Source organism: Atractosteus spatula, chromosome 9, assembly GCF_055471065.1.
Source record: "Atractosteus spatula isolate fAtrSpa1 chromosome 9, fAtrSpa1.hap1, whole genome shotgun sequence".
Classification (NCBI taxonomy): domain Eukaryota; kingdom Metazoa; phylum Chordata; class Actinopteri; order Semionotiformes; family Lepisosteidae; genus Atractosteus; species Atractosteus spatula.
In genome coordinates, this window is record NC_142714.1 from 39,087,011 (window position 1) to 39,109,419 (window position 22,409).

The 22,409-nt window shown below is 38.4% G+C and overlaps 1 protein-coding gene and 1 long non-coding RNA gene across 3 annotated transcripts in view; one reads left to right on the forward strand and one right to left on the reverse strand.

Moving 5' to 3' along the window:
* The window catches only part of slc16a2 (solute carrier family 16 member 2), a 63,919-nt gene that overhangs the window by 14,154 nt on the left and 27,356 nt on the right, over positions 1-22,409 (forward strand). For both annotated transcript variants that reach the window (XM_088925649.1, XM_088925648.1), the window contains one exon: positions 20,978-21,122. In XM_088925649.1, the coding sequence (XP_088781775.1) occupies positions 20,978-21,122 (145 nt within the window). The remainder of the gene's footprint in view (positions 1-20,977; positions 21,123-22,409) is intronic.
* Positions 14,497-20,466, reverse strand: LOC148828553 (uncharacterized). The gene is made up of 3 exons (XR_016091639.1): positions 19,032-20,466; positions 18,595-18,670; positions 14,497-14,837 (listed from the first exon to the last, which is right to left on the reverse strand). It is a non-coding gene; the product is annotated as an uncharacterized LOC148828553 (long non-coding RNA).

A 22,409-nucleotide genomic window follows, 5' to 3' on the forward strand; every position in this document is an offset into this window, starting at 1 on the left:
CCCCCCCACACCAGACACTCCCTGCATTGCACCACAACACGTATGAGATCTTTACAATAAGAAGTCCAGGTAACCTAGAGATCTGGGGACACCACATTTTGTGAGATGGAGAAAAAATATTTTACTTTTTTTTATTTGCTAAACCAAATAACCACAAAACCCTCGAGAGAATAAGATAATGCCGAAGTCACCTTTCACATAACAATAAATGCATTATTATACACCTGTGTCTTTCATTGCTGTTTGCATCCATACTTTTCCTTGTTTAGTCAGAGGAAATCTACACTTTCACTTGTAGATATTTTATTCTGTAAACTTTAGTTCTGCTCAGTGTACACTTAGTCTGTACCATGGCTTGCCATGATGACTGGATTGAGATCAGGCCTTTTTGAGAAAGCTCTTTCAAAATGCACCTGCTTTGCTATCCCCAATATCTCTTCATGAGGAAATGTTCATGAGTTCATATGACACACATTGTCCTGACCACTGCAGCTAGTGCTGAACTCGCTGAAACCATGTGCAAACCTGTCTCAGAATAATATTAAGGAGCAAATAATGCTCAGTATGATAATCTGACGCTAACATGTTTACCTACTCTTACTTAACCAAATCATTGATGGTGGTTTCATCGTTTTCTTATAGATCAAATCAAATTGCCCCTCAGAATCAAAAGGTGAAAGGTTGTTGTGAAGGAATATTGCTTTTAATGATGTTAATATGAAATTTTAGTTTATTAACTTTATTGTAAAATAAGAATTATAGAAGCATTTAAATAATAATTATGCCAATCAATCTCTTCAACCTCTGATAGTACTGATGTATTTTATAAACCTTTGTAAATTGCAGTATAGATTGCAAAGAGGTTTTTAAAAGAACCCTTTGCTGTTTATACTGAAAAGGAAAGCCATTTTATGAAAAGAGGAAATGGCTGGAAAAATATTAGATGTGCTACTAAAGTAACAAATGAGCAAGATGATCCAAATGTCTTCTTCTTGTTTGCAACAGTTCTTGTGGTCTTAGGTTCTTTTTTGGCCTACAGTCATTGTAAACACTTTAATAAATGCACACCATTAAAATCAAAGAGGAGAGGGCTGAACTGTTAGAATGCTGTGATCATAATTTGACATGCTTTGAAGTATACTTTGAAACTGTAATGACAGAAGGTTTATGATTTCTGGAAGGTAGACTATGTAAGAAGAAGAAAGAGTTTAAAAGACATCAAATGGGATTTACAGTGTATAAAATCAGTAGACATTCCAGGCAGCACTTTGAATATAATCTTACTTGACACACAGAAAAGAAAACAGTATCCCAAATGATTTAATAATTCAACTACACAAAAGAAGCACTTTTTACAGAGTGATTAAAAAAACACAACTTCCAGATAAACAACAGGAGTACAATGAATTGAAAGATCAGATATTAGAGATCACAATTTAAAAAAGATACTTATAAAAAGACTTTGGTATTTATTTTGACACTTCTCTAGGGAATGTAGGGACGCATGATAATGATAGGTTATAGTTAAAAGTTAAAAATGTATATAAAGGGATACGTAATGGGGAGATGCAATGCTATTTTTATATTAGAAAGAATCGAAAGAGTGCACTTCAAACCACAAAGTAAAATGTACAGACTAACCTGTAAACCTTCCAATTTACATCACAAAATAGACAAAATTTCCAGGTGTGCGCAGCACCGTATTTTGCGATTCAGAATGAGGCAGCCAAACTTCTGGTGAGGTGAAGTGGCCCTAGCATGCTCGTGAATACATCTCTCAATGAAATTGGTCATCTCTTAATCCAGTACAAATATTGCTCTTGACTTCGAGACGGTTTTGCCAACAAATACAGCTTACTCTGCAAGTAGGTCACTTTGGAACATTTTTGTGGTGAAATGTCTGCTGCACAACCTTAACTTGTTTGTTCATACATCTCATTACATTAGTCATTACCAATGACTAGTGAGCAGGAAGGGGCGCTCTCTCCTGTGAACATGGGGGCTATACAGTGCTTTCACAAAGTTTGTGCTTAATTTTTAATTTCTAAACTATCATCAATTAATTTATTTTATTACCAATATTTAATAAGTGGTCTGAGAAATTGGGACTGCAGTTCCCCCTTTAAACCTGTACAATGCACTAGTAAAACCTTATGTAGAATATTGTGTTCAATTTCGGTCACCATGCTGATAATAGATAACTTACAAAAAATATACTTCTGCTCCAGAATCAGTTAAAATAAGAGTGACCAGGTACATTCCCGGGCTTAAAGGGAATATTGTGCATTGATAGGTCAAATCTCCCTAGACCTGAACTGATAAGACTCACAAGGGGACCTGATTCAAATATTCCGAATGTTCAAATGAAGCATTATTATTTAGTCTCATTGTATCACTTATTATGGTTAAGTGATACACTGTTGACTTTTGAGAAAGCACTCAGTGCTTTCTCAAAAGTCAACAGTGTATCACTTAACCAGAGAACAAAATATGAAAACAAGGGGGAGGTGAATTTTTTACATGGTGTATTTCGGGGAGTCTGGAACAATATACCCAACCTTGTTGAAGTTGATTATTTTGAGGGGAGGATGAATGAGCCTTATATGCTAGTAACTGAATGTGCTAGATGGTCCTAAAGGACTCCTCTCTTTTGTAATCTGTCTGAAATTTTTGTGTTCTAAAGTTGTTTGATAGCTAGTTGCACAGAAACTGAATTCAGCCCTGCAATTTCAATATATTTTGTTTGTTGTACAGCTAATTGATAATGGCTCATTACAAACGTGATTTAAAATTTCATTTATGTTTCTTTTACATTTTGGAGTGTCTAATGCGATCTCTGAAGCATTTTGAGTCTTCATGTTAGAAGCACTAAACAGTCTTGCACTAAAGAACACTAACTTATAGAATATAAATAAATGAGTGTCCTCCTGACAGCAGCATTTAACCGGAAAAAACAGATATATTGTCTGATAAATTAAATTGTCATGTGTTCTTCCTTGATGCCTTGAATTATCCAACTTCAAAAAAGCAGGTTCCTTTAATCTAAAAAGGAGCATTGTTAAGAGCAAGTCTTCGAATTGTTGGTCATAGTACCAACAGAGGCAAAGTTGGAAAACATGCTGAGTTTGCAGGAGGTAAAATTTAGCGGATGTTGTTAACACTATAGTAGCAGCAGAACGTTTAAAAAAGATTTATAGAAGGTGTTGGACAGGGCATAAACCTGGCAAAAGAAATTCAATAACAATTGCAAAATTCTGCTTGCAGGTTCGGTACATTTTAAAACCTGATCACCTGTATAGTGGGGCTGCTAACTGTGTAGAATAGCTGCCACACACTACACAGGTAGGTGCAACACTTCAGTGGTGGATGAAGTTGGTCCCCTGCTACTGTATATGTGAGGCACCTTCTTATCCTTTGGGAACATTAAGAACGTAAGAAAGAGGAGAGAAGGTGAGAAGTGTCCAGTCAGATTATCTCCTGTTTGGCTGTTAGCATTTACTTGATTCAAGGAGCACATCCTGCCATTTCTTGAAAGAAACCAGTGTATTGTCTTGGACAACATGGAAGGGATAGCTAATTCCAGACTCCCACAAGCCTTTTAGTAGCAGAATCGACTCATGTTTCTAGGTTTTAAATGTACTTTTATGTATATGGTGCCCTCTGCTTTGTATTTCACCATTTACTATGAAATCAAACAACTTTAACTGGATGTTACAAACCTCCTTCCAGTGCTAATGACATGAAATCAGCCTCTATAAGCATTCAAGCTTCTCTTTTTGTTAGTGTTTCCCTGCAAATTGCAGCATTTACCAAAAGCTAAAGGCAAGGCATGGCAGAGAATTTCCAGCCTTTGGGGACACTATTTCATGGGAAGATGGGAGTTCTCTGAAGCTTTGGCTTAAAACTCTTCCATCCAGATTTGCACAGCCTCCTGAGAAATCCTTGCTGAGCTGGTTCAGAGCTATAGGGCACAGCATCCACCCTGAGAAGGGACAATATACTGAAGATAAGATGATAGAGAAAATGAATAATATCAATATATCTGTCTCTATCTATATTGTAAGCATGTTTTAAAATCATTTCTAGTTTCAGACTATGTTTATACAAACTTCTACATTAATGCAGTTCCGTTTCACTCTGACTCTATCAGTTATACGGCATAAACACATTAAATAATGTAAAAAATATCTCTTCACTGTGGTAAGTGTTTTTAAAAAATATGAAGCACCATGCATTTGCATTCACCCTTGTGTATATGTATATACAGAGGGTTCCTTTATTAAACCATGATGAAGTTGTTTTTTTAACCAGTTTTTTTAACCTCTTGAGGCTGGAGAACTTGTAAATGAGACTAAATTGAGAAATACCTGGCTGTAACTAAGTGACCTACAATGAAAGCTGTTTGAACACCATATCCTCCTTCACAACCTGGAAGCACTGTCTCTTTAAACTGCATTATGTAACATTCCCACAGTTTCTCAGATGAGCTGTCTAGTCCCTCCACTCTTTTACGATTGGGACTATGCAACCCCTCAGAGCCTGTCACAGTAAATCTGTCAGCAGGGCCAAGCATGCAATCCTAGATAGAAATGCTTTTTTGAAGCTGATTGGGACTAATTCCCTTTAATGAGATTCCCGATGGCCATGTTTCCCGATGGTTTGTTCATGGCCCTCTCCCATTAATATTATGAAGAACATCCTTTTAATGCAGCAACAGTTATAGCTTCTGATTCAGTTTGTCAGTGATTCTTTTGAGTCTTATTTTTGTGTTCAGTGTTCTGCACAGACATACTAATGCATACAGCCCCTGGTTAAAAGGCATCCCTCATTTTCTCAGACGCGAAAAGGTCCTCAGCTTGCCAGGGTTATTTAAAACCATGGCCCTGTTTATTTTTATTCTTCTGATTTTTAGGTTGTAGTGAAAGGACCAAGCTGTATTTCATACGGTTTTGTTTCTTTGTGGCTTTGCAGAAAATTAAGTTCTTGGTTTAAAGGCATAGGAATGTAATTTTGCTAAAAAGAAGAAGCTGTTCGGCTCATTTCACTCACTTGTTGTTTGGACCTTATTATTCTGAGAGTCACATCCTGCAACTTCAGTGAGCTTCGACAATGCAACCAATTGTATTGCTAAGTAAAAATAAAACTTTCTATGCAAAGTACCTCCTGTTTTCATTACTAAATACACTTCCTCTTAGATTTCCCAAGTGTCCTTAGGTTAAGCTATGTGATCATTTATTAAAAAAATATTATTGCTCCCTGAATTAACAGCTTACTGATGATGAAATGCCTGCACAGATCTGAACAGGAATCTGTTTCTGTGCCATTTCAATTTTACAGACTTCCACTGTGGAGCCTTTTTGAGGTGGGAGAAACTTGAGTGTGCTCACACCTGCAGAAGACTCTACAGTCGGAACATCGTGTTTGTTTTTCTTTCTACCTTTCAGCATAAAATTAACCTCTGCTTGCCACACTTGGGCACAGATCCCTGTTCACATCCATAAAGCTATTGTTTACTAGCAAGAAGAGGGACGGCTTATATTAATAACTTTAGAAATTTCCTTTGAAATCAGATGCTTGCTATTATGTCAAATGTCCCCCCCATCAAAAATAATATTTCTTGGGGGTGAATTTTCAGTTCTGTAGTTGATAACAGTATTACACTGGCACATTGGTGAGAATTTCTACCTCACAGTGCTAGGGCCTTGGATTCAATTCCAGACCTGAGGTGCTGTCTGTGTGGAGGTTTTTTTTGTTCTCTTCTAGAATGAGACATTTCCTCCATGTGCACTGGTTCCCCCCCGACAGTTCAAGTTACATCCTGGTAGGTTATTTGGCTTCTGGGAAAACTGGCCCTTGTGTGAGCGTCTGTCTGTCCTGCAAAAGACTGGCATCCTGTCCAGGGTGTACCCTGCCTTGTTCCCATTGCTTGCTGGGATAGGCTCTAGCTCCCCCAGATCCTGATTTCGAAGAAGCTTTTAGAAAATGGATGGATGGATATTATATCACACTGGTTCACTTATCACAGTTATCCACATCATAGATAGCATGAGATGGGAACACTATACTGTAAAAAAAAAAAGTGCCGTCCTTTGGATAAGACATAAAACCGAGGTCCCGATTCTGTGGTCAATAAAAATCCCAGGGCATTTCTCGAAAACAGTAGGGGTGTTACCCAGGCATCCTGGCCAAATATCCCATTGGCCTTTACCAATCATGGCCTCCCAAGAATTCCGATCTATGAATTGACTTCATCACACCGTTCCCATCACCTCTGATAGCTGGTGTGAGGTGAGCATACTGGTGGACTATGGCTGCAGTGGTGGGTGGGTGCTGCACACTGGTGGTGATTGAGGAGAGTCCCCATTACCTGTAAAGCACTTTGAGTAGAGTGTCCAGAAAAGTGCTATATAAATGTAAGGAATTATTATTAAATGCATTATACTTATCAGGTGTGGTATATGTCCACTGCAGCTATCTAAACGGTGAACAGATGTTGAGATGAACAAAATATGAAAAATTTTAAGATGAGGACAGGTCATTCACCTAATCAAAGTTTGCCAACTTCATGTATACTATAACTTTATTCTGAATAATACCAGCTCCTACAATATTCCTTCAAGCTCAAAAGTAATGCCCTTGAGGTCTTTTCATTTTTCTTCTTATTATGATGGGGTGTCACAGTGAGGGATTAATCTTTTCAGCTTTAGAGAATGTAATACATTTCACAAAACCCATCATTTGTCTCTCTTTAATACGCCTGGTGTCATTATTCAAAAGTGAGTAGGGAATATAAGGTGGAATTGCAAAACAGTGATTTCCGAAAAGCTGGATCAAAGAGAAAGCCAAAGCTGTAATCTGCAAATCGAAACGGAAGTATCATACCTTGCTCTAGAGAGCGAAACACTTTGGTCTTTGGCACACACTTACCTGGAATTAGCAGACATATCAGAAGCAAGATTTTTTACAAAAAGTTCTAGCTTTTTGGATGGCTGAAGCAAGAAACCAGATGTTATTGAATGCATGACTGCAATAGAGCTGTATTTTTAAAAAACAGACTTCATTAAATAGAAATTGTGTTCTGTTTGGTATAAAGGACCTTTGTTTCAGTAGGAAGAACAAGCTGTGTCCATAAGCCATATGTTACACTATGTTTGCTATTCTTTCATATCCTGGTGATTTTAAATATGCATTATTGAAGACTTTGGGTACCTGTAAATCAAGTGTTATGAATGATGATAGCAGTCAATCAACTCAGTGTACATGACTAGACAAAAAAAATCCACACCATGTAGTAGATTCCCTTCTTAGAAAGCATGGCAAAGGGTCTCCACATTACCCATAACTATCTTCCCTGGATAGCAGTGGCAATAACCTCTCTCGGTCGATTCCGGTTGGCCAGGTACGCTCATTAACCTTCTTCTTATTTACCGGCGTCCCGACCCGGAAAACGATCAAGGCTGCTACCAGTTTTATCTCAATATAAGCCCTCTTTGACTGGTAGTCTTTAACAAAACTGTTGTCTCTGAATTGTATCTCTGAGTACTCATTATCTTATTAAACCTTGAGGGTCCATGAAAAGACAACCTCTGACTTTCCTAGGAACTCCTTTTATAAGGAGCTAAAGTCACCAGGTGCAGCCAATTTACTGATTTCCCCATGAGAATCCGAAGAATGTGATTCTCCTAAATGAGATGACCTTATCCCTGGGGAATTCAACTGTATTTCCAACCCCTGCTTTGCTACACACCAATTATTTTGACCTCATTCACAGAATGCAATGAGCTTCATGTACTTGCTGCATTGACTGACAGTTTCATAGTGTCTAGACCATAGTGATATACTGTAAAAATAATGTTGGAATTACATACATATAATGAATCATCCTAATCTGTAGAAATGTACTTAAAGCAGCCAAATGGAGCGAATGAGACTGATATTTTGAATTTACACAAAGTATATATAGAGAGGTGTTCATTTTAATGATTGTGATTGTGTGTCCCAAAAATAGTGATTTGGAAACACAGGCATTTTCACCTGCAATGTTCCAGCCCAAACAGGCCTGACTGCTGGGGTGGAAAGTATGGAAGTACTCTGTTGCAGAACAAGAAGAGCAAATGTAGTGCACTGGACAGCAAGTTGATTAAACATTATGCTGACAATGGTTCAGCCCTGAAATGACTGACATAAAGTTCATTTCCTAGGGGTGTGTTTTCTGACTTGCAGTATTGTAATTAATGGATTATAATTATTATGTTCATTTATGTCTACTATACTTTCATTGCACTCATCCTGAGGATTGTTTGAGTTATGATAAAAGACGTTTTTGGGGATAAATATTAAGGCTGCATTACAATTTTTAATGTTATTTCACTGGTGCATGTTCAAGATTCAAGGAACAACAATTGCATACAACTTATATTTATTAATACAGAAAATAGTAAATAAAAAGTGCTAAGCAGAAAATGTGAAAGATACATTTGGCATCTACTCAATCATACTGTAATAGGCTGCTGGTGAAAATGACTGTGCAATGCAGCCTGTTGTTCTGATTTAGGTAGACATGCCAAATCCTTGAGATCCTTCTGAATGGGAAGGAGTTGAGCAGACAAGAGCCTCTTTTGTTTGAAAGAGTTCTGGAATTACAGTTATCTAAAAAGACTTTATCGTATTTTCTCTTTTGGTAGCTTGATTGCAATGAATCTATCATCCTGTTGTTTGTACTGCCAAAAGTTGCTTTATATCATAAAATAACATACTGTGCAACTTAAGTCTGTCTGTAAAGTTACATAGAAAGGATACTTCTTGCCAGAACAGCTAAAGATATTTAGTCCTGTATCTGAACTAAAAAGCTCAGCTTGCTCTCTGAATAAGGATTTTTACTACTTGAAACACTAAACAGTCTCTTTTTGAATGGCTTTTTAAACAGCTGTATATCAGTAAGTTTGTTTTTTTCTGAAATGGCAACATATCAATATGCTATCAAACTAAGTTTTTATATTACAATAGCTTTTAAGGCGTAAACGTATATCGGTCTGGGTATACTCATTAAATAATCAGTTTTAAAGTACAAGTCTTCTCTGGAGACTTGTACTTTTAAACAGGATAGATTATATCAGCAGCTAAAGCAGATGCTATAATCATCACAACCAGTTCAAATGGCTTTTTTTCTTGAGAGAGGCCAGTATCTAAATGGTTTTTCAGATTGGGGATGTGGTTAACCTAGATGCAGCTCTGTGACAGGAAACATGGGTGGTGCCTGTTGGCATTGGCGCCTGTGTGTCTCTGGAACCATTGTCTCCTACCTTTCGTGGGAATTAAAAGTCCCTTCCACAGGCAAGACAGAAAGAAAAACAAGGCCTCCAAACCTGTTTATGTAATCCATGGGTTTTGCATATACTTCCTAATAGAAGCGAATTGAGGGTCCCAAAGCAAATGAGGAAACAAATACAGACCTTGATTGTTCGAAAGCTTAGTAGCTAAGTGAATCAAAAATTTGGTTCTGCTGTTTAGAAAGGGGCACTACGTTTGAGGCCATACACCTCTCAGGGAAGCCTGTTGTAGACACCCTCAACTCTTAGAGTAAAATCATGTTTCCTATTCCCATTTTGGAAACAACTGTACCCTAAATGAATGCATGAACTCATTAAAGTTGTTCTCTGTTTATAAGCTTCTATGACAGCGTGTTTGGGCTCAAACTCTGGGCTCCTTTAAGAAAAAGCAGGTCTAAATGGTTACCTGTGAAGCACTATAATTTCTTCTTTACTGTTTTGTATGATTTCAATAATGAAAAAATGTTTACTTCTTTAGCTCACTTGCAGTATACTTAAAGGTTTCTTGTGCCTGAGAAAGTTGGAGTGTTTACAAGCTACACATTGTATTGACAGATCAACATTTGCAGCTTCTCAGTTTTGCATGATGAAGGTGGGATCAGTAAAATAAAACCCTGATTTGTATCAGTTCTTCACTTTGTTCCCTATGGAAAGTGTGCAATCTATGACAATGTTGGCACAAATTAAAACAACATTAAACAAGAGTGAAAAACAACAACAGTGTCATCACAGCACCATCACCTGATTAAAAATAACCACCAGAAAGAAAAAGCCCTATTTAAACACATTGCTTTCCTTCAGTATTTCATATATGTGACTTCTGTTGGTGCATCATGATTTACATAATCCTTTGCATTAATAAAGACGCAAATACATTGTATGAATTCATTATTTGCTCTTAAAATCAATGCTATCACAATCTTATGGCCACATTGCTGTACTATGTGTACTTTATGACAAAGAAACTTGCTTGGGAGTTATAAAAACTGCTTTTTGTTGTTACGAAGCGTCTTTCAGGACCTTATGCAGACGACACAATCCAGAAGGGAGTGAACACACACAGGGGGGAAACGAGGAACTGGGCCGGTAGAGGAACTGAGGGGGGCATGACGAAGGTGCTCCTTCCAAGGATCCATCCAAGACGAACAAGACAAAGTTAAAAGCCGGAGCGGGATCCGGCGAGGGGTTGTAGACAGACATGACAAAGTTAAAAACCGGAGCGGGATCCGGCAAAGGGTCAGGGGGAAAAAGGGGGACGGGACCAGGCGCTCCAGGTCCCGGACTCGGCTAGTTCAGGAAACCAAGGAGGCAAATGGCACCCGAGCCGCGGACGTAGGCCGACTCGGTGATAGGCGAGCCTCCGGGCGTCTGTGTTCCAAAGCAGAGCCTGGAACAGAGTGAGCGTCTAGCTTTTGTAGGGAGGCAGGAACGGGGAGCAGGTGCACAAAATCGACTAAAAAGTGAACGAGCCTGAGCGCCCTTAAGGGGGGGGGACTACAATCATGACATTTGTACTGTTTGTGTTTTGTTAATACGGTCTCAAACATCCTACATGTTGCAGTTGGCTGAGATCATCCATCTCAACTAATCCAAAGTTAATTCTAAGAAGAATGTCTAGTACATAACACTATTTCATTTCTCAGCCATCAAAGTTCTGATGCAGCAGAATTTAAGTAGTTCAATCCGATTAGTTTAAAAAAAATATTTGGAATAGGCATAATTTGACATGAATAGCTTGAAGGCTTGGTACTAGGGTACTTTTTGTCTCATAATTCTTGTACTGCTTTTCAACATAAATATTTTTCCTCAGTGTTGTGTATTTGTGGATTTCCTCTTTTTTGTGGTGAAAGGTGCTAATTTAAATAATTAGAAAAAATATTGAACTTTGGTTTTGGATTTTTTAAAAGAAAATAATACTTTCCTGGATAACTTGAAGAATAAACCCACAAAAATCATTTAAATGTTATAGTTTAGTCATTTAAATGACTTTTTCTAGTCTTCCTCTTGAACACAAAGTGAGGCCAATTGAATTATTGGATATAAATTAAAAACTGTGTAATTAAAATGTAGGTGGGTAATGTTAGAATAGTATGTTTAGCTTTGGTTTTCACTTAAAAAAAGGAGATTTCTGCTTTTGAAAGAAAGAAATTTCAAAGAGTTGCCACAATTTTATTAAAGTCTTGAAAGAACATCCTATACAGTTAGGCTATAGCAAATTCATGTCTGAAGAGATACACACAAAGTCAACCCCTCGACTATTTCACATTAAATAATGAAACAAAGAGTCAGGAGTTTCAGGTTTGAGGTGCTGCTCATGTGTTATCACTCATAACTTAAAGTATGATTTTTAAAAGCATCTTTTATATAGTTCACACATATTTGCTTTTTTAAAGCTTCACTGCAAATCACACAAATAAACTAAAAATACTGTTGCAATATACTAGTGACTGCAAACTCAAAAACTGAATAGACAAGAGAGTCTATGTTAGTCTGACCTGGTTGACCTTTTACCAACTTTGGAAAATCAGACCCTTTATTTTACAATGAAATGCTGTGCTTTTCCAGTAGACAACAAAGTCCAAAAAAAGGCACCAACCTTGCAAAAAATATCTATTTTTTCACCTGAGATGACATAAGCAGTTATCTGGTGATTAGATACAGCTCCTGGATAAATAATCCTTTTTTCTCCATTATAAACCTAAATAAATATAACCTGGCTTTGAGAAAACATTCAAATGTTTAACAAAGAGGTGGATAACCTGGAGTGCATCAGTTTCAAATAAGGACTCAAGTTTTGTGAACTGAGAGGGGGAAATGTACCAGCCACTGGCAGGCTATATGAGGAGACCTGACAGACTGATGAGTCTGGTTAAACTTTCATAGGGAAATGCAGCCTTTGTTCGAGTGCACTCTTCAAGACGGTCAACAAGTTTTTGTGTGTGTTTAATAAGGTTTTAAACCAGCACATTTCTATATGATAACATTTCCACCATTTAAATATACTGTAGTATTACTCAGCATACTTAATTTAAAGGTGAAAATCCTCTAATGATTACTTTACAGCAGAATGATAGAATCTTTTGCAAACATCAAGTGTTTGTGGTTTTTAAATTTCTGAATCCAGGTTGTGGGGTACCCCTATGGTTTCCAGTTTTCGTTCTGGCCCATAAAGCTCTTAAATTGAACTGTTTGCTTGTATTTTTACATATGAAAGACACGGTTGAGTTTAGCCTATGGACCCATGCAGCACTAAATGCTTATTACAAGAGTGTGTGTCATTCCCACCTGTGCCTACATATCATTAATTGATAAACAGTACTGGTTGTTTAGAAAGCTATAGGGGAAAATCATTTTAAATCAAGTTGTAACAAAGTTATGTTCCCTATGTTTATTGGGAATGACACACATAAAAGAATTGTGAGCTTCAATTATGGAAAAAGTCTATTGGTTCAATTAAGGCTTCAATGAAATTTAATTAATTAGGAACTTAATCAGAGTTTAATTGGAGTGAAAAGCAAAAAACAGATACAGCAAAACCATGTTTGGGGATTACTGTTTAAAAGTATTAATTCTGTGGCATGCTTTTAGAGCTTTAGCAGCACTGAATTCTGAAAATGTGAATTTTTATTACCGGTGCATGGTTACAAGGCCTTCCTTTAAACATTTCTGATCAGAATGTGTTTAATTCCTCTTATATGTAGGCATATTTCTCCCAAACATTTTATTCCTACCTGTTTTTTATTCTCATTATGATAGATTGTGTATGAGCAGGTATATGTTGCACAGTCGCAGACCATATCCTGAACATGTGCTTCCATCTTGCACAATTTTTGTTTAGTCTTCATCCAGATTCTTTTCTTTCACCATTGAGATTCACTGTCAATGGGCCCACAAAAGCAATAACATTTGACAAGACAGGTGTGTTGTTTTGGCAACATTACACGAAGGTCACCCAGTCTTCTAATACACTCTTCCAATATTATACTGCTTATTTTTATCGTTTCTTTACAATGCAGAAAAAAAGTCTTGACACTGATGAAAGTGAGAGAGTAATCTTTTAGTAATTTGTGATTTCTTTTCATACTTTAAATGCACAATTTTAATTGGTTAATACAGTCACACTTTACTTAAGAGTTTACCTTAAGAGGTAAACATACCCAACATATCCTCTACCCTGACTCTAAAGACTGGAGCCCCCCAAGGCTGTGTGCTTAGCCCTGTCCTCTACTCCTTATTTACCCATGATTGTGTCGCAGGCATAACTCAAACTCCATCATTAAGTTTGCGGACGATACAACAGTCATCGGCCTGATCACAGATGGTGAAGAGTCTGCGTACAGGGAGGAGGTTGAAACCCTGGCAGCATGGTGCCAGGAGAACAACCTCTCTCTGAACATTAGTAAGACTAAGGAGATGATTGTGGACTATAGGAAACACCAGGGAGGAGATCACACACCTATCTACATCAATGGAACTGTAGTGGAGAGGGTCAGCAGTTTTAAGTTCCTGGACTTAACCTGGACCCACCACACCAACACCGTGGTCAAAACAGCACGGCAGTGCCTATTCTTTCTGCGTAGGCTAAAGACGTTTGGCATGCCATCACATATCCAGGCCAACTTCTACAGGTGCACTATTGAGAGCATCCTGACTGGTTGCATCACTCCCTGGTATGGGAACTCCTCCGCCCGGGATCACAAAGTACTGCAGAGGGTGATGAAGTCAGCGCAGCTCAGGACCGGCTGTGAGCTACCAAACATCCAGGATATCTATCAGCTAGATGTCTTAAGAAGGCCAGGTACATTCTCAAGGACCCCAGTCATCCCAGTCACAAACTGTTTTCCCTCCTACCGTCCAGTAAACAGTACCGAAGCATTCGGTCCAAGTCCAACAGACTACGGAACAGCTTCTACCTCCAGGCAATAAGACTGCTAAACAGCCAACCTGCAGCTCCTTTAGCAAATCACCTGTAATGACTACATGAACACAGTTTTCACTGTATTCAGCATAACTGCACTACTTGTATATATTGCATACACCATGGACACATAGCAGCTCTATTCATATTGAGTTTATTCAATTTTTATTACATCTATTATTATGTAACCTTATTTTTTGTAATTTTGTGATTGTAACCTTAATTTTTTTTTATTTTTTGTGATTTTGTGATTTTTGTGAGCTCGCAGAAAAGACATTTCATTGCCAGCAACTACTGCTGCATGCTGTATTTTTGTGCATTTGATAAATAAACTTTGATTTGATTAATTCATAAGGAACAGAAGAAGAGGGGCAGCACGGTGGCACAGTGCTTAGCATCGCTGCCTTACAGCACTGGGGCCCTGGGTTAGATTCCTAGGGACCTGTCTGTGTGAAGTTTGTGTACGTTCTTCCCGCATTTGTGTGGGTTTTTGTCTGTGTGTGCTCTATGATGGACTGGCGTTCTGTCCAGGGTGTATCCTGCCTTGTGCCCTTTTGCTTGCTGACATCAGCTTTGGCTCCTCCGCAACTCTGTATTAGATACAGGAGTTAGGAAATGGATGGAAGAAATAGAATAAGATGGATGTATAACCTATGAATAGATCAATAAAGTCATATGAACTCCCCAGGAAATTATATATTCCTCCATAAGTAATTTAATTGAAAACGAGCTCTCACTGTAAGGTCTTACCATTAATTCTTGTGTTGGAAGAAGCTTTACCATTGCAAAAGGAGTGTAGATCATAAAGTAGTGATTTATATGTCATCAGCAATATGATGATGATGAGAATCAAAATGCTGACCTGCCTGGGACTCTTATTTGTTGTTTTCTGTGTGTTGCTGTTATCACATCAATGATCGTTTGCTTTAATTGTAAGCACCTGCGATGTGGGAGTTTCCAGTTCACTAAATCTAGGTTTACTTGATGTTGTCCAGAAATATGTATTTCAATAAACTGGAAGCAGCTCCTCCTCCTTAGAGGAAATGGAGGTTTTGTTTCAGAGGTGAAATTCTGGAGAACTGGTACAAGTCCAGAAATCGAGAAGATATTTCCAAAGATGTGCTAGTCAGGTTCACTATATTGCATTAACGCAGTAGACCTTTCCTTCATAAGCTAAAACTTTTCCGATATGTGTATATGTCACTAATTGGAGGGCTTAAACCAGGGCTTACATTTGAACTAATTTTATGTACATTTGATATTTGATAAAATGCCACAGTAAGATTTTATTTCTATACCTCTAGTTTTGCATGGTTGAGTATTGTGAAATCCATGCAAATTGAAATATAAACATGCAACATTTTTCATGGCACAAAGATGAAACGTCATTAATTTATCATTTATTTTTTCTACTGCTAAGCTGCACTTGATCAGTTGTATGTACAGTGCTAGATGGTGTGGCCATAGTTATTTCCTCTTCTCGTTAACTATTTCCTTCAAAAACAACCCCCGCTCTCTTTTGGCTTTTATGTTTTTCAAAAGGTACTGGTTCTCAACAATCAATTCTGTAAGAACAGAATTTCCTGCTTCAGTTACGGAATGCAGTAATTTGGTGTTTATCAGAGGTGAGGGAGTACCTTTCTGTTTCCTGATTTTCATTCTGATCTCTAGATTCCTTAGGCTTATTGAAAAATATTTTTAGCTTTCTTGATATTCGATGGGAATATGAAAGCAAATCTGGATGTTTCAGCAGAGGCAGCGGGATTCGCCTCCTATACTCTGTGCAAATACATACTCTGCTTTGATTAATTTGATCAGATTTCTTGTTCCTCTTGGCTATAAATATGCCTGTCATTCTCCTCACTCATTGTAATGGTGGATTGTGATGTGTGAGCACTTCTTTTCTTCTGTTGTTTCACCTTCTGTTGTTTTTTGCCAATCTTCTGTATAGATCTATACATGTACTGTACATATTGATTCACTCATCGTATTGCTATGAGGAAAGATTTTTAATTGTAGTTAAAGAAATGTAGCCATATGTGTCGCTCTAGCTTGCTGCAGTGCATTGTGTGTGTTAATGCCAAACATTATGTTGGATTAGACGCTAGTATCTTATTTTAGTGCTGAGCTGGTGTTAGACATCTTGCAGAATCCTCTTAGCTTACTAGATGAATGGAGAGGTATTGTTTTAAAGATTCTTGACACTGAATAAATAAAAAAAGTTTAAAGATTTCTAAACTGGGACATTGTCAGTGCAGACAGAATAATATTTGCATAATGGCGTTCTGGCTACAATTGAAACAGACTTCTGAAACTATCACAGTATTAGTATCACGAGGTGAGTATTAGAGAAAAAATCACATATGTGCAACACTTTGAAATTCCCCATTTTATTTATGCCAAGGTCTATGTCTTAGTTTGGTACTTGCATTGGTTTATGAACAGCTGCTGTTTATGGTTTTAGTTAGACGTTTAATGACTGGTTCTCAGACAGTGAAAGGCATGTATCCCACAGTTATTCACTGCACTTAGCAATGTGAAAAGACACTAAGGTCACTTAGCAGTTGAGTCAAAGTTAAGGGCTATCTTTTCTGGTGTTTGTTGACACCCAGCCAGATGCTTGGTAGGACACTAGTACTCCTTCACAATTGGCTTGACCTGAACTGATGAGGTCCTCCTATATGGCAAACCAGGATTTCCACACATTTAACAAACATTAAAGGTATCTGCTCTTGATATTGATGAAGGACATGTTATTGAAAGTGCAATGTTTAGCCACCAAAACATTGCTGGGAAATAACATTGATCCATCAAAGTTAATGGATGGACTTGTCACATCACTTGGATTTAGTGTAACACTTCCCACAGCACATAGATTGACTGTTTTAGATTTACTGTACATGGTCTGTAAGTGAAGATCTTTAACGTATAAACAAATGGAGATTGAACAGAATGTCAGAATAATCTGAGGTTTCAGGTTTCAGATTTCAGTGTAAATGATAGATTTTAATCTGTAACAAATAGATTTTTATATATACAGTTTTATATCCCGGTGTTTACTGCATTGGCACCTTGAGGACAGGAATGCAATAATTTCCTTAAACTCAACAGTTTTGAATATCACCCCATTAATGTAAGATGTGCAAGGCTTTGCGTATTTTATTTGCAGTTCTATACTTTCTCTACAATTTCCTTTCTGAATATGACTGTGGTTTTAAAAACAGCAAAGCAAAAGTGCTTTATTTTCGTGACTGGCAGGATTCCACAGTACACATCAAATGAAAAAGAAAATGTGGCTTACCAAATTCATGGTAAAAAATTGTGAAAGAGCAAAGAGACTTTTACTGCTAAAGTAAAACTAGCTCTAAAGTGCATATTTAAATTACCTGAGAGAGAAATAAAGTCTGAGAACATATATTAAATAACCAGTGGAATGTTTGCAGTCCTGGCTTTTAACAAATGTATTAAAATCTGTGAGTGATATTATTCTTTGCATTTTCTTTTCTTTCACATAATGATTAATTAATAATAATAATAGTAATAATAATAATAATTGCTTGCTCTTATATAGCGCTTTTCTGGATACTACACTCAAAGCGCTTTACAGGTAATGGAGACTCCCCTCCAATTCCACCAGTGTGCAGCATCCACCTAGATGATGTGACGGCAGCCACAGTGAGCCAGAACGCTCACCACACATCAGCTATTAGTGGGGAGGAGAACAGAGTAATGAAACCAATTCATAGATGGGGATTATTAGGAGGCCATGATTGGTAAGGGCCAATGGGAAATTTGTCCAGGACACCGGGGTAACACCCATACTCTTTTCGAGAAAAGCCCTGGGATTTTTAATGACCACAGAGAGTCAGGACCTTGGTTTTACATCTTTAAAGGCATCTGTGTGCCACCAAGTCTGAGCTATCTTGGAATATGATTGTGATTCTTAAAACCAGAAATTGGGCAGGAGTATCAGCAGTGCTGTGATGATACATACAGTACACATGGAAATTCCCAGTTCAGATCCCAGCCATAGGCAGCAGCTGTTCAGCACAGGTATACAATCCTGTGTATCCTCATCATGGAGCACAACATTTACACCTGTGCCCTGCAAGGGTTATATATGGGGGAAGTATCTAATTAAAGTGATCTTCTGTTTTTGAACAAGAGGAGGTGGAATATTTTTTTTGAATATTCATCATTTGAGTAGTTCATGCCTCTGAAAATCATTTTCCTGATGTTTTTTTAGATTGTGAATCAGCATATTAGGTGACTTAATTAGTTTAGGATGGATGTGGTACGGTGTCGTGAACCTCTGTGCCCTTAAAGTCAACTGTGAGAAATACTTACCCACCAAAATTCTGCAATGATGTAAGCTCCTTGGTAAGGTCGTCATTGTTAAGGAGAATATTTTATTTCACTCTTCCTGTTAAATAAAAGATTAAATAAATAGAAATGAAGCAATAAAACAGGTATTTCTAATTCCAAAACTGAGATGCATATGATGATTTTAGAACTTTATATAAGTATTTCATACAGACAATGAGGACATTAGCATTTTTTGGAAAACACTCATTCTTATGAAAGGTGAGAAGACTGAGCTAGAAAGCTGTTAGTAGTAATTTTTCTTTGGACGTCCTACAGGCTGTTGACAGTCCACCAGATCCCTAAATCTATACCTAAACTGTTGTTAAGATGGAAATAAAAACCTTCAGCATGAACTGTCTCATGTTAAAGAACTAAAATGGATAAAGAACTGAGTTATGTTTTACTTGCATCTGACTTACATAATTGGTCCAGGAGGAGGATTGATAAAATAAGATTTCTAGACTTCATGCACAGCACACGGGAGAAATTTAAAAGAATTGGAATTATATCACATGTGCTGTTTCCAACTTCAGTGTTCCTTTCCAGTCAGACATTCAAGCTGTGATCATCCACCATCAGCTCTGCTTGGCTTATGTTGTCTGGATGTCTGCCTGTATCTCCAGGCTCCTAAAGAAGTTGTCTTCTCTTAGCATAAACAAGGTAATTACATCAGAGGAGGACAGAAGTGTTATAATGAGAGGATAACAGAAAACTTGAAGAAATGCAAAAGTAATTAACAAATCCTTGGAGGTACAGTAATGGCCATTATTCCAATGCAAAGGAGAACAATATCTGTGAAGGAGTGCCACTGTTACGGTGCGTCTTTCAGGACCCCGTGCGGACAGCACAATCCGGAAGGGAGTGAACACACATGGGGAGGAGAGGAGGAACTGGGCTGGTAGATGAAACGGGGGCATGACGAAGGTGCTCGGGGGGGGGGGCGTGGTCCAGGCAAACAGTCCAAAAGGGAGTCCGAAGGGAAAATCCAGTGCAGGCAAAAGTCCAGAGCCAAGTGATCCATCCAAGACAAACAAGACAAAGTTAAAAGCCGGAGCGGGATCCGGCAAAGGGTCGGGGAAAAAAGGGGGAATGGGACCAGGCGCTCCAAGTCCAGGCTGGTTCAGGATGCCGATAGGAGGAGAATGCCCTCCGAGCCGCGGATGTAGGGTTATTCGGTGGTAGGCAGGCCTCTGGGCGTCCTTGTTCCAATGCACAGCTCGGAACAGAGTGAGCGTCTGGCTTTTGTAGGGAGGCTGGAACAGGGAGCAGGTGCACAAAATCAAGTAAAATGTGAACGAGCCGGAGCGCCCTTAAGGGGAAGGGATTACAATCGTGACAGCCACACTTTGAGCAAGGTAACATCATCATAGAGTATACTACTTGGCTGGAAAGTGCAGTATTCAACCTGATATCTCCTAAGACATGACCTTCACAACCCGCCTGACTATGTGGATCCTGTATTGGTCCAAACAGTCACCTTCAAATTCATGGAAGAAAATCTTCTTCAGCTGTGTTGGATAGCCAATAAAACAATGGGAAGGAAGGAATAGGCACTAAAACAATGTGGGGAAAAAAGGGCAAATGGAGAAAATGCCAATCATCAGGTACAACAATGTTAAAACTTTTCAGCTAAATGAGGCAACAGTGTGTGAGAACAACAGACGAGACAGTGTCAAAATATGATACAGGGAAAATATCACAGAGTTCTTCAATGTTATATTCAGTATTACCCTCAGAAAACTGGCTTAGAGGTGTATGAATGATTTTTCAACATTTTAGTCACCCTAGACAGCCAGATTAGAAAACAGAGAAGTAAGAACAAGAGATTTTTAGCACAATGTCCTGGTTCTCCATTCTCCAAACCTGCCGTGTTACTTTTGAAATTCAATTAGGGAGGAGGAGAGGGCTTGACAGGAAAATATAAGGTGTGTAACCAACTAAAATATGCTCTGGGAGGTGATTCTGAATAGGAAAAATTGACAGCTCCCCACAGCCTACTATAAACTTTACTGAATAAAAAATTTGTAGCAATGATTTCTATCAAGATGGTTAATTCTGATTAGATCAAAACAGTTTTGTACATATGGTTGTACAGGAGCACTGTCTAGCCCTAGCTTCATTGTGTGTGATTCTATGCAGATTATTTCCAAGTTTACTAATGTCAGCGTTTCCTAGAATGCCTGTTTTCAAGAATTATAGGCAAGGTGTGATGCTAATCTGCTTCCCCACACACTTCCTGGTGGCGAGCTGCTAAAAAGTCGGCATTTGTGCTCCTGTGTGAGTGTATGGCTCAGACTTCCTCCAGTCCCGACCGTACTAACACTCTGTTCTTTCTCTCTCTTTCCCTGTTCCTCTCTTTCACCAGCCTGGGTGGGTGCTCTGGCCATGGGCATGATTTTCTTCTGCTCCCCTGTTGTCAGCATGTTTACAGACCACTTCGGTTGCCGGAGGACTGCTGTCTTGGGGGCGGTTGTGGCATTCATCGGGTTGCTGACCAGCTCCTTTGCAACGTAAGGAGCACTTTGTGAATTGCTTCCATCCTCAGATTTGTAGACACTGGTGACTACAGTTTACACCGTTGCAGAAACATAATTAATTCAGCACACCACATAGGAAATGTAGATTTTTAGCTGTATCATGTAATGATTAAAAATAAAAGAAACTGATTTTTAGTAGCCAACGTTGTAGGGTTATGCAGTCTTACTGAAATGGAACTGGAAAAGTAAGACTCATCTTAAAATGTTGATTCACAAGAAAATGCTTTAACCCTCTCAAAAGAAAACATAAAAGAGGTATTTTAGGACATTTTTCTCATGAAAAACTTTCTTACGGTAACAGCTTAATATTCTCATACAGCTTTAGTTGTAGATCGCCATCTACAGCAGTCAACACACTCCTAAACATGTCCTAGGGACATTCTGGTTATACTGTCTACTGAAGTTTCTTTCTCCTGTTAAGCTCATTAAATTTATTTAATTGAATTTCAGGTCAAGAAACTGGAGTCACCACAGTTTCAGCTTTTTCATTGAAATTAAAGTGATTCTGGTTTTGTTTGTGCGTTTAAGATCAAAATCAAACTGAAGAGCAATCCTTTCACCTAACAGCAGCCTTTTCACAAGCAGAATTCTGCAAGAGAATGTGCAGTAAAGTCATTGTTTTGCAGAATAGTATTCTGACCACAATGAAAGGATACAAACTCACTCTTTGTAACTCACTATTTTAATTTCTCCATGAACATGTAAGGTAAATGTATTCCACCGTAAGCTGCTGTCCCTCAAGCTTCTGTCCGTTTTTGTCTTGTTCTTTACTTTATGATGTCTTTTATACTGTTAACTGTACATAACACTTGCTCGATGATCAGCTATGACCGACAAACACTAATGGACATAAGATCGACTATCCCATAAAGGTCTGCACCGAATACAATGGTGGATTACCTGGAGTACAGAGTTCCAATTGTACCTGTTCCCGAAAGCAAGCGGTGGCAAAGGAAGAGAGGTAAGCAGGCAGGTGTCTTGGTTAAACTGAGACAACGCTGGAATCGCCCTCCGCTTCCGAGCATACTCCTCGGTAAGGTTCAATCACTTGACAACAAGCTGGACGAACTGAGGGCAAGTCTTGTTTTCCAACGGGACATTAAGAACTGCAACGTGCTAGCATATACTGAAACCTGGCTCGACCCATCCACTCCGGACACTGCTATTCTACCGGGAGGTTTTTCCGTGCACCTTCAGGACAGGACAACAGACTCGGGGAAGATCAAGGGCGGAGAGGTATGTTTCATGGTTAATAACTCC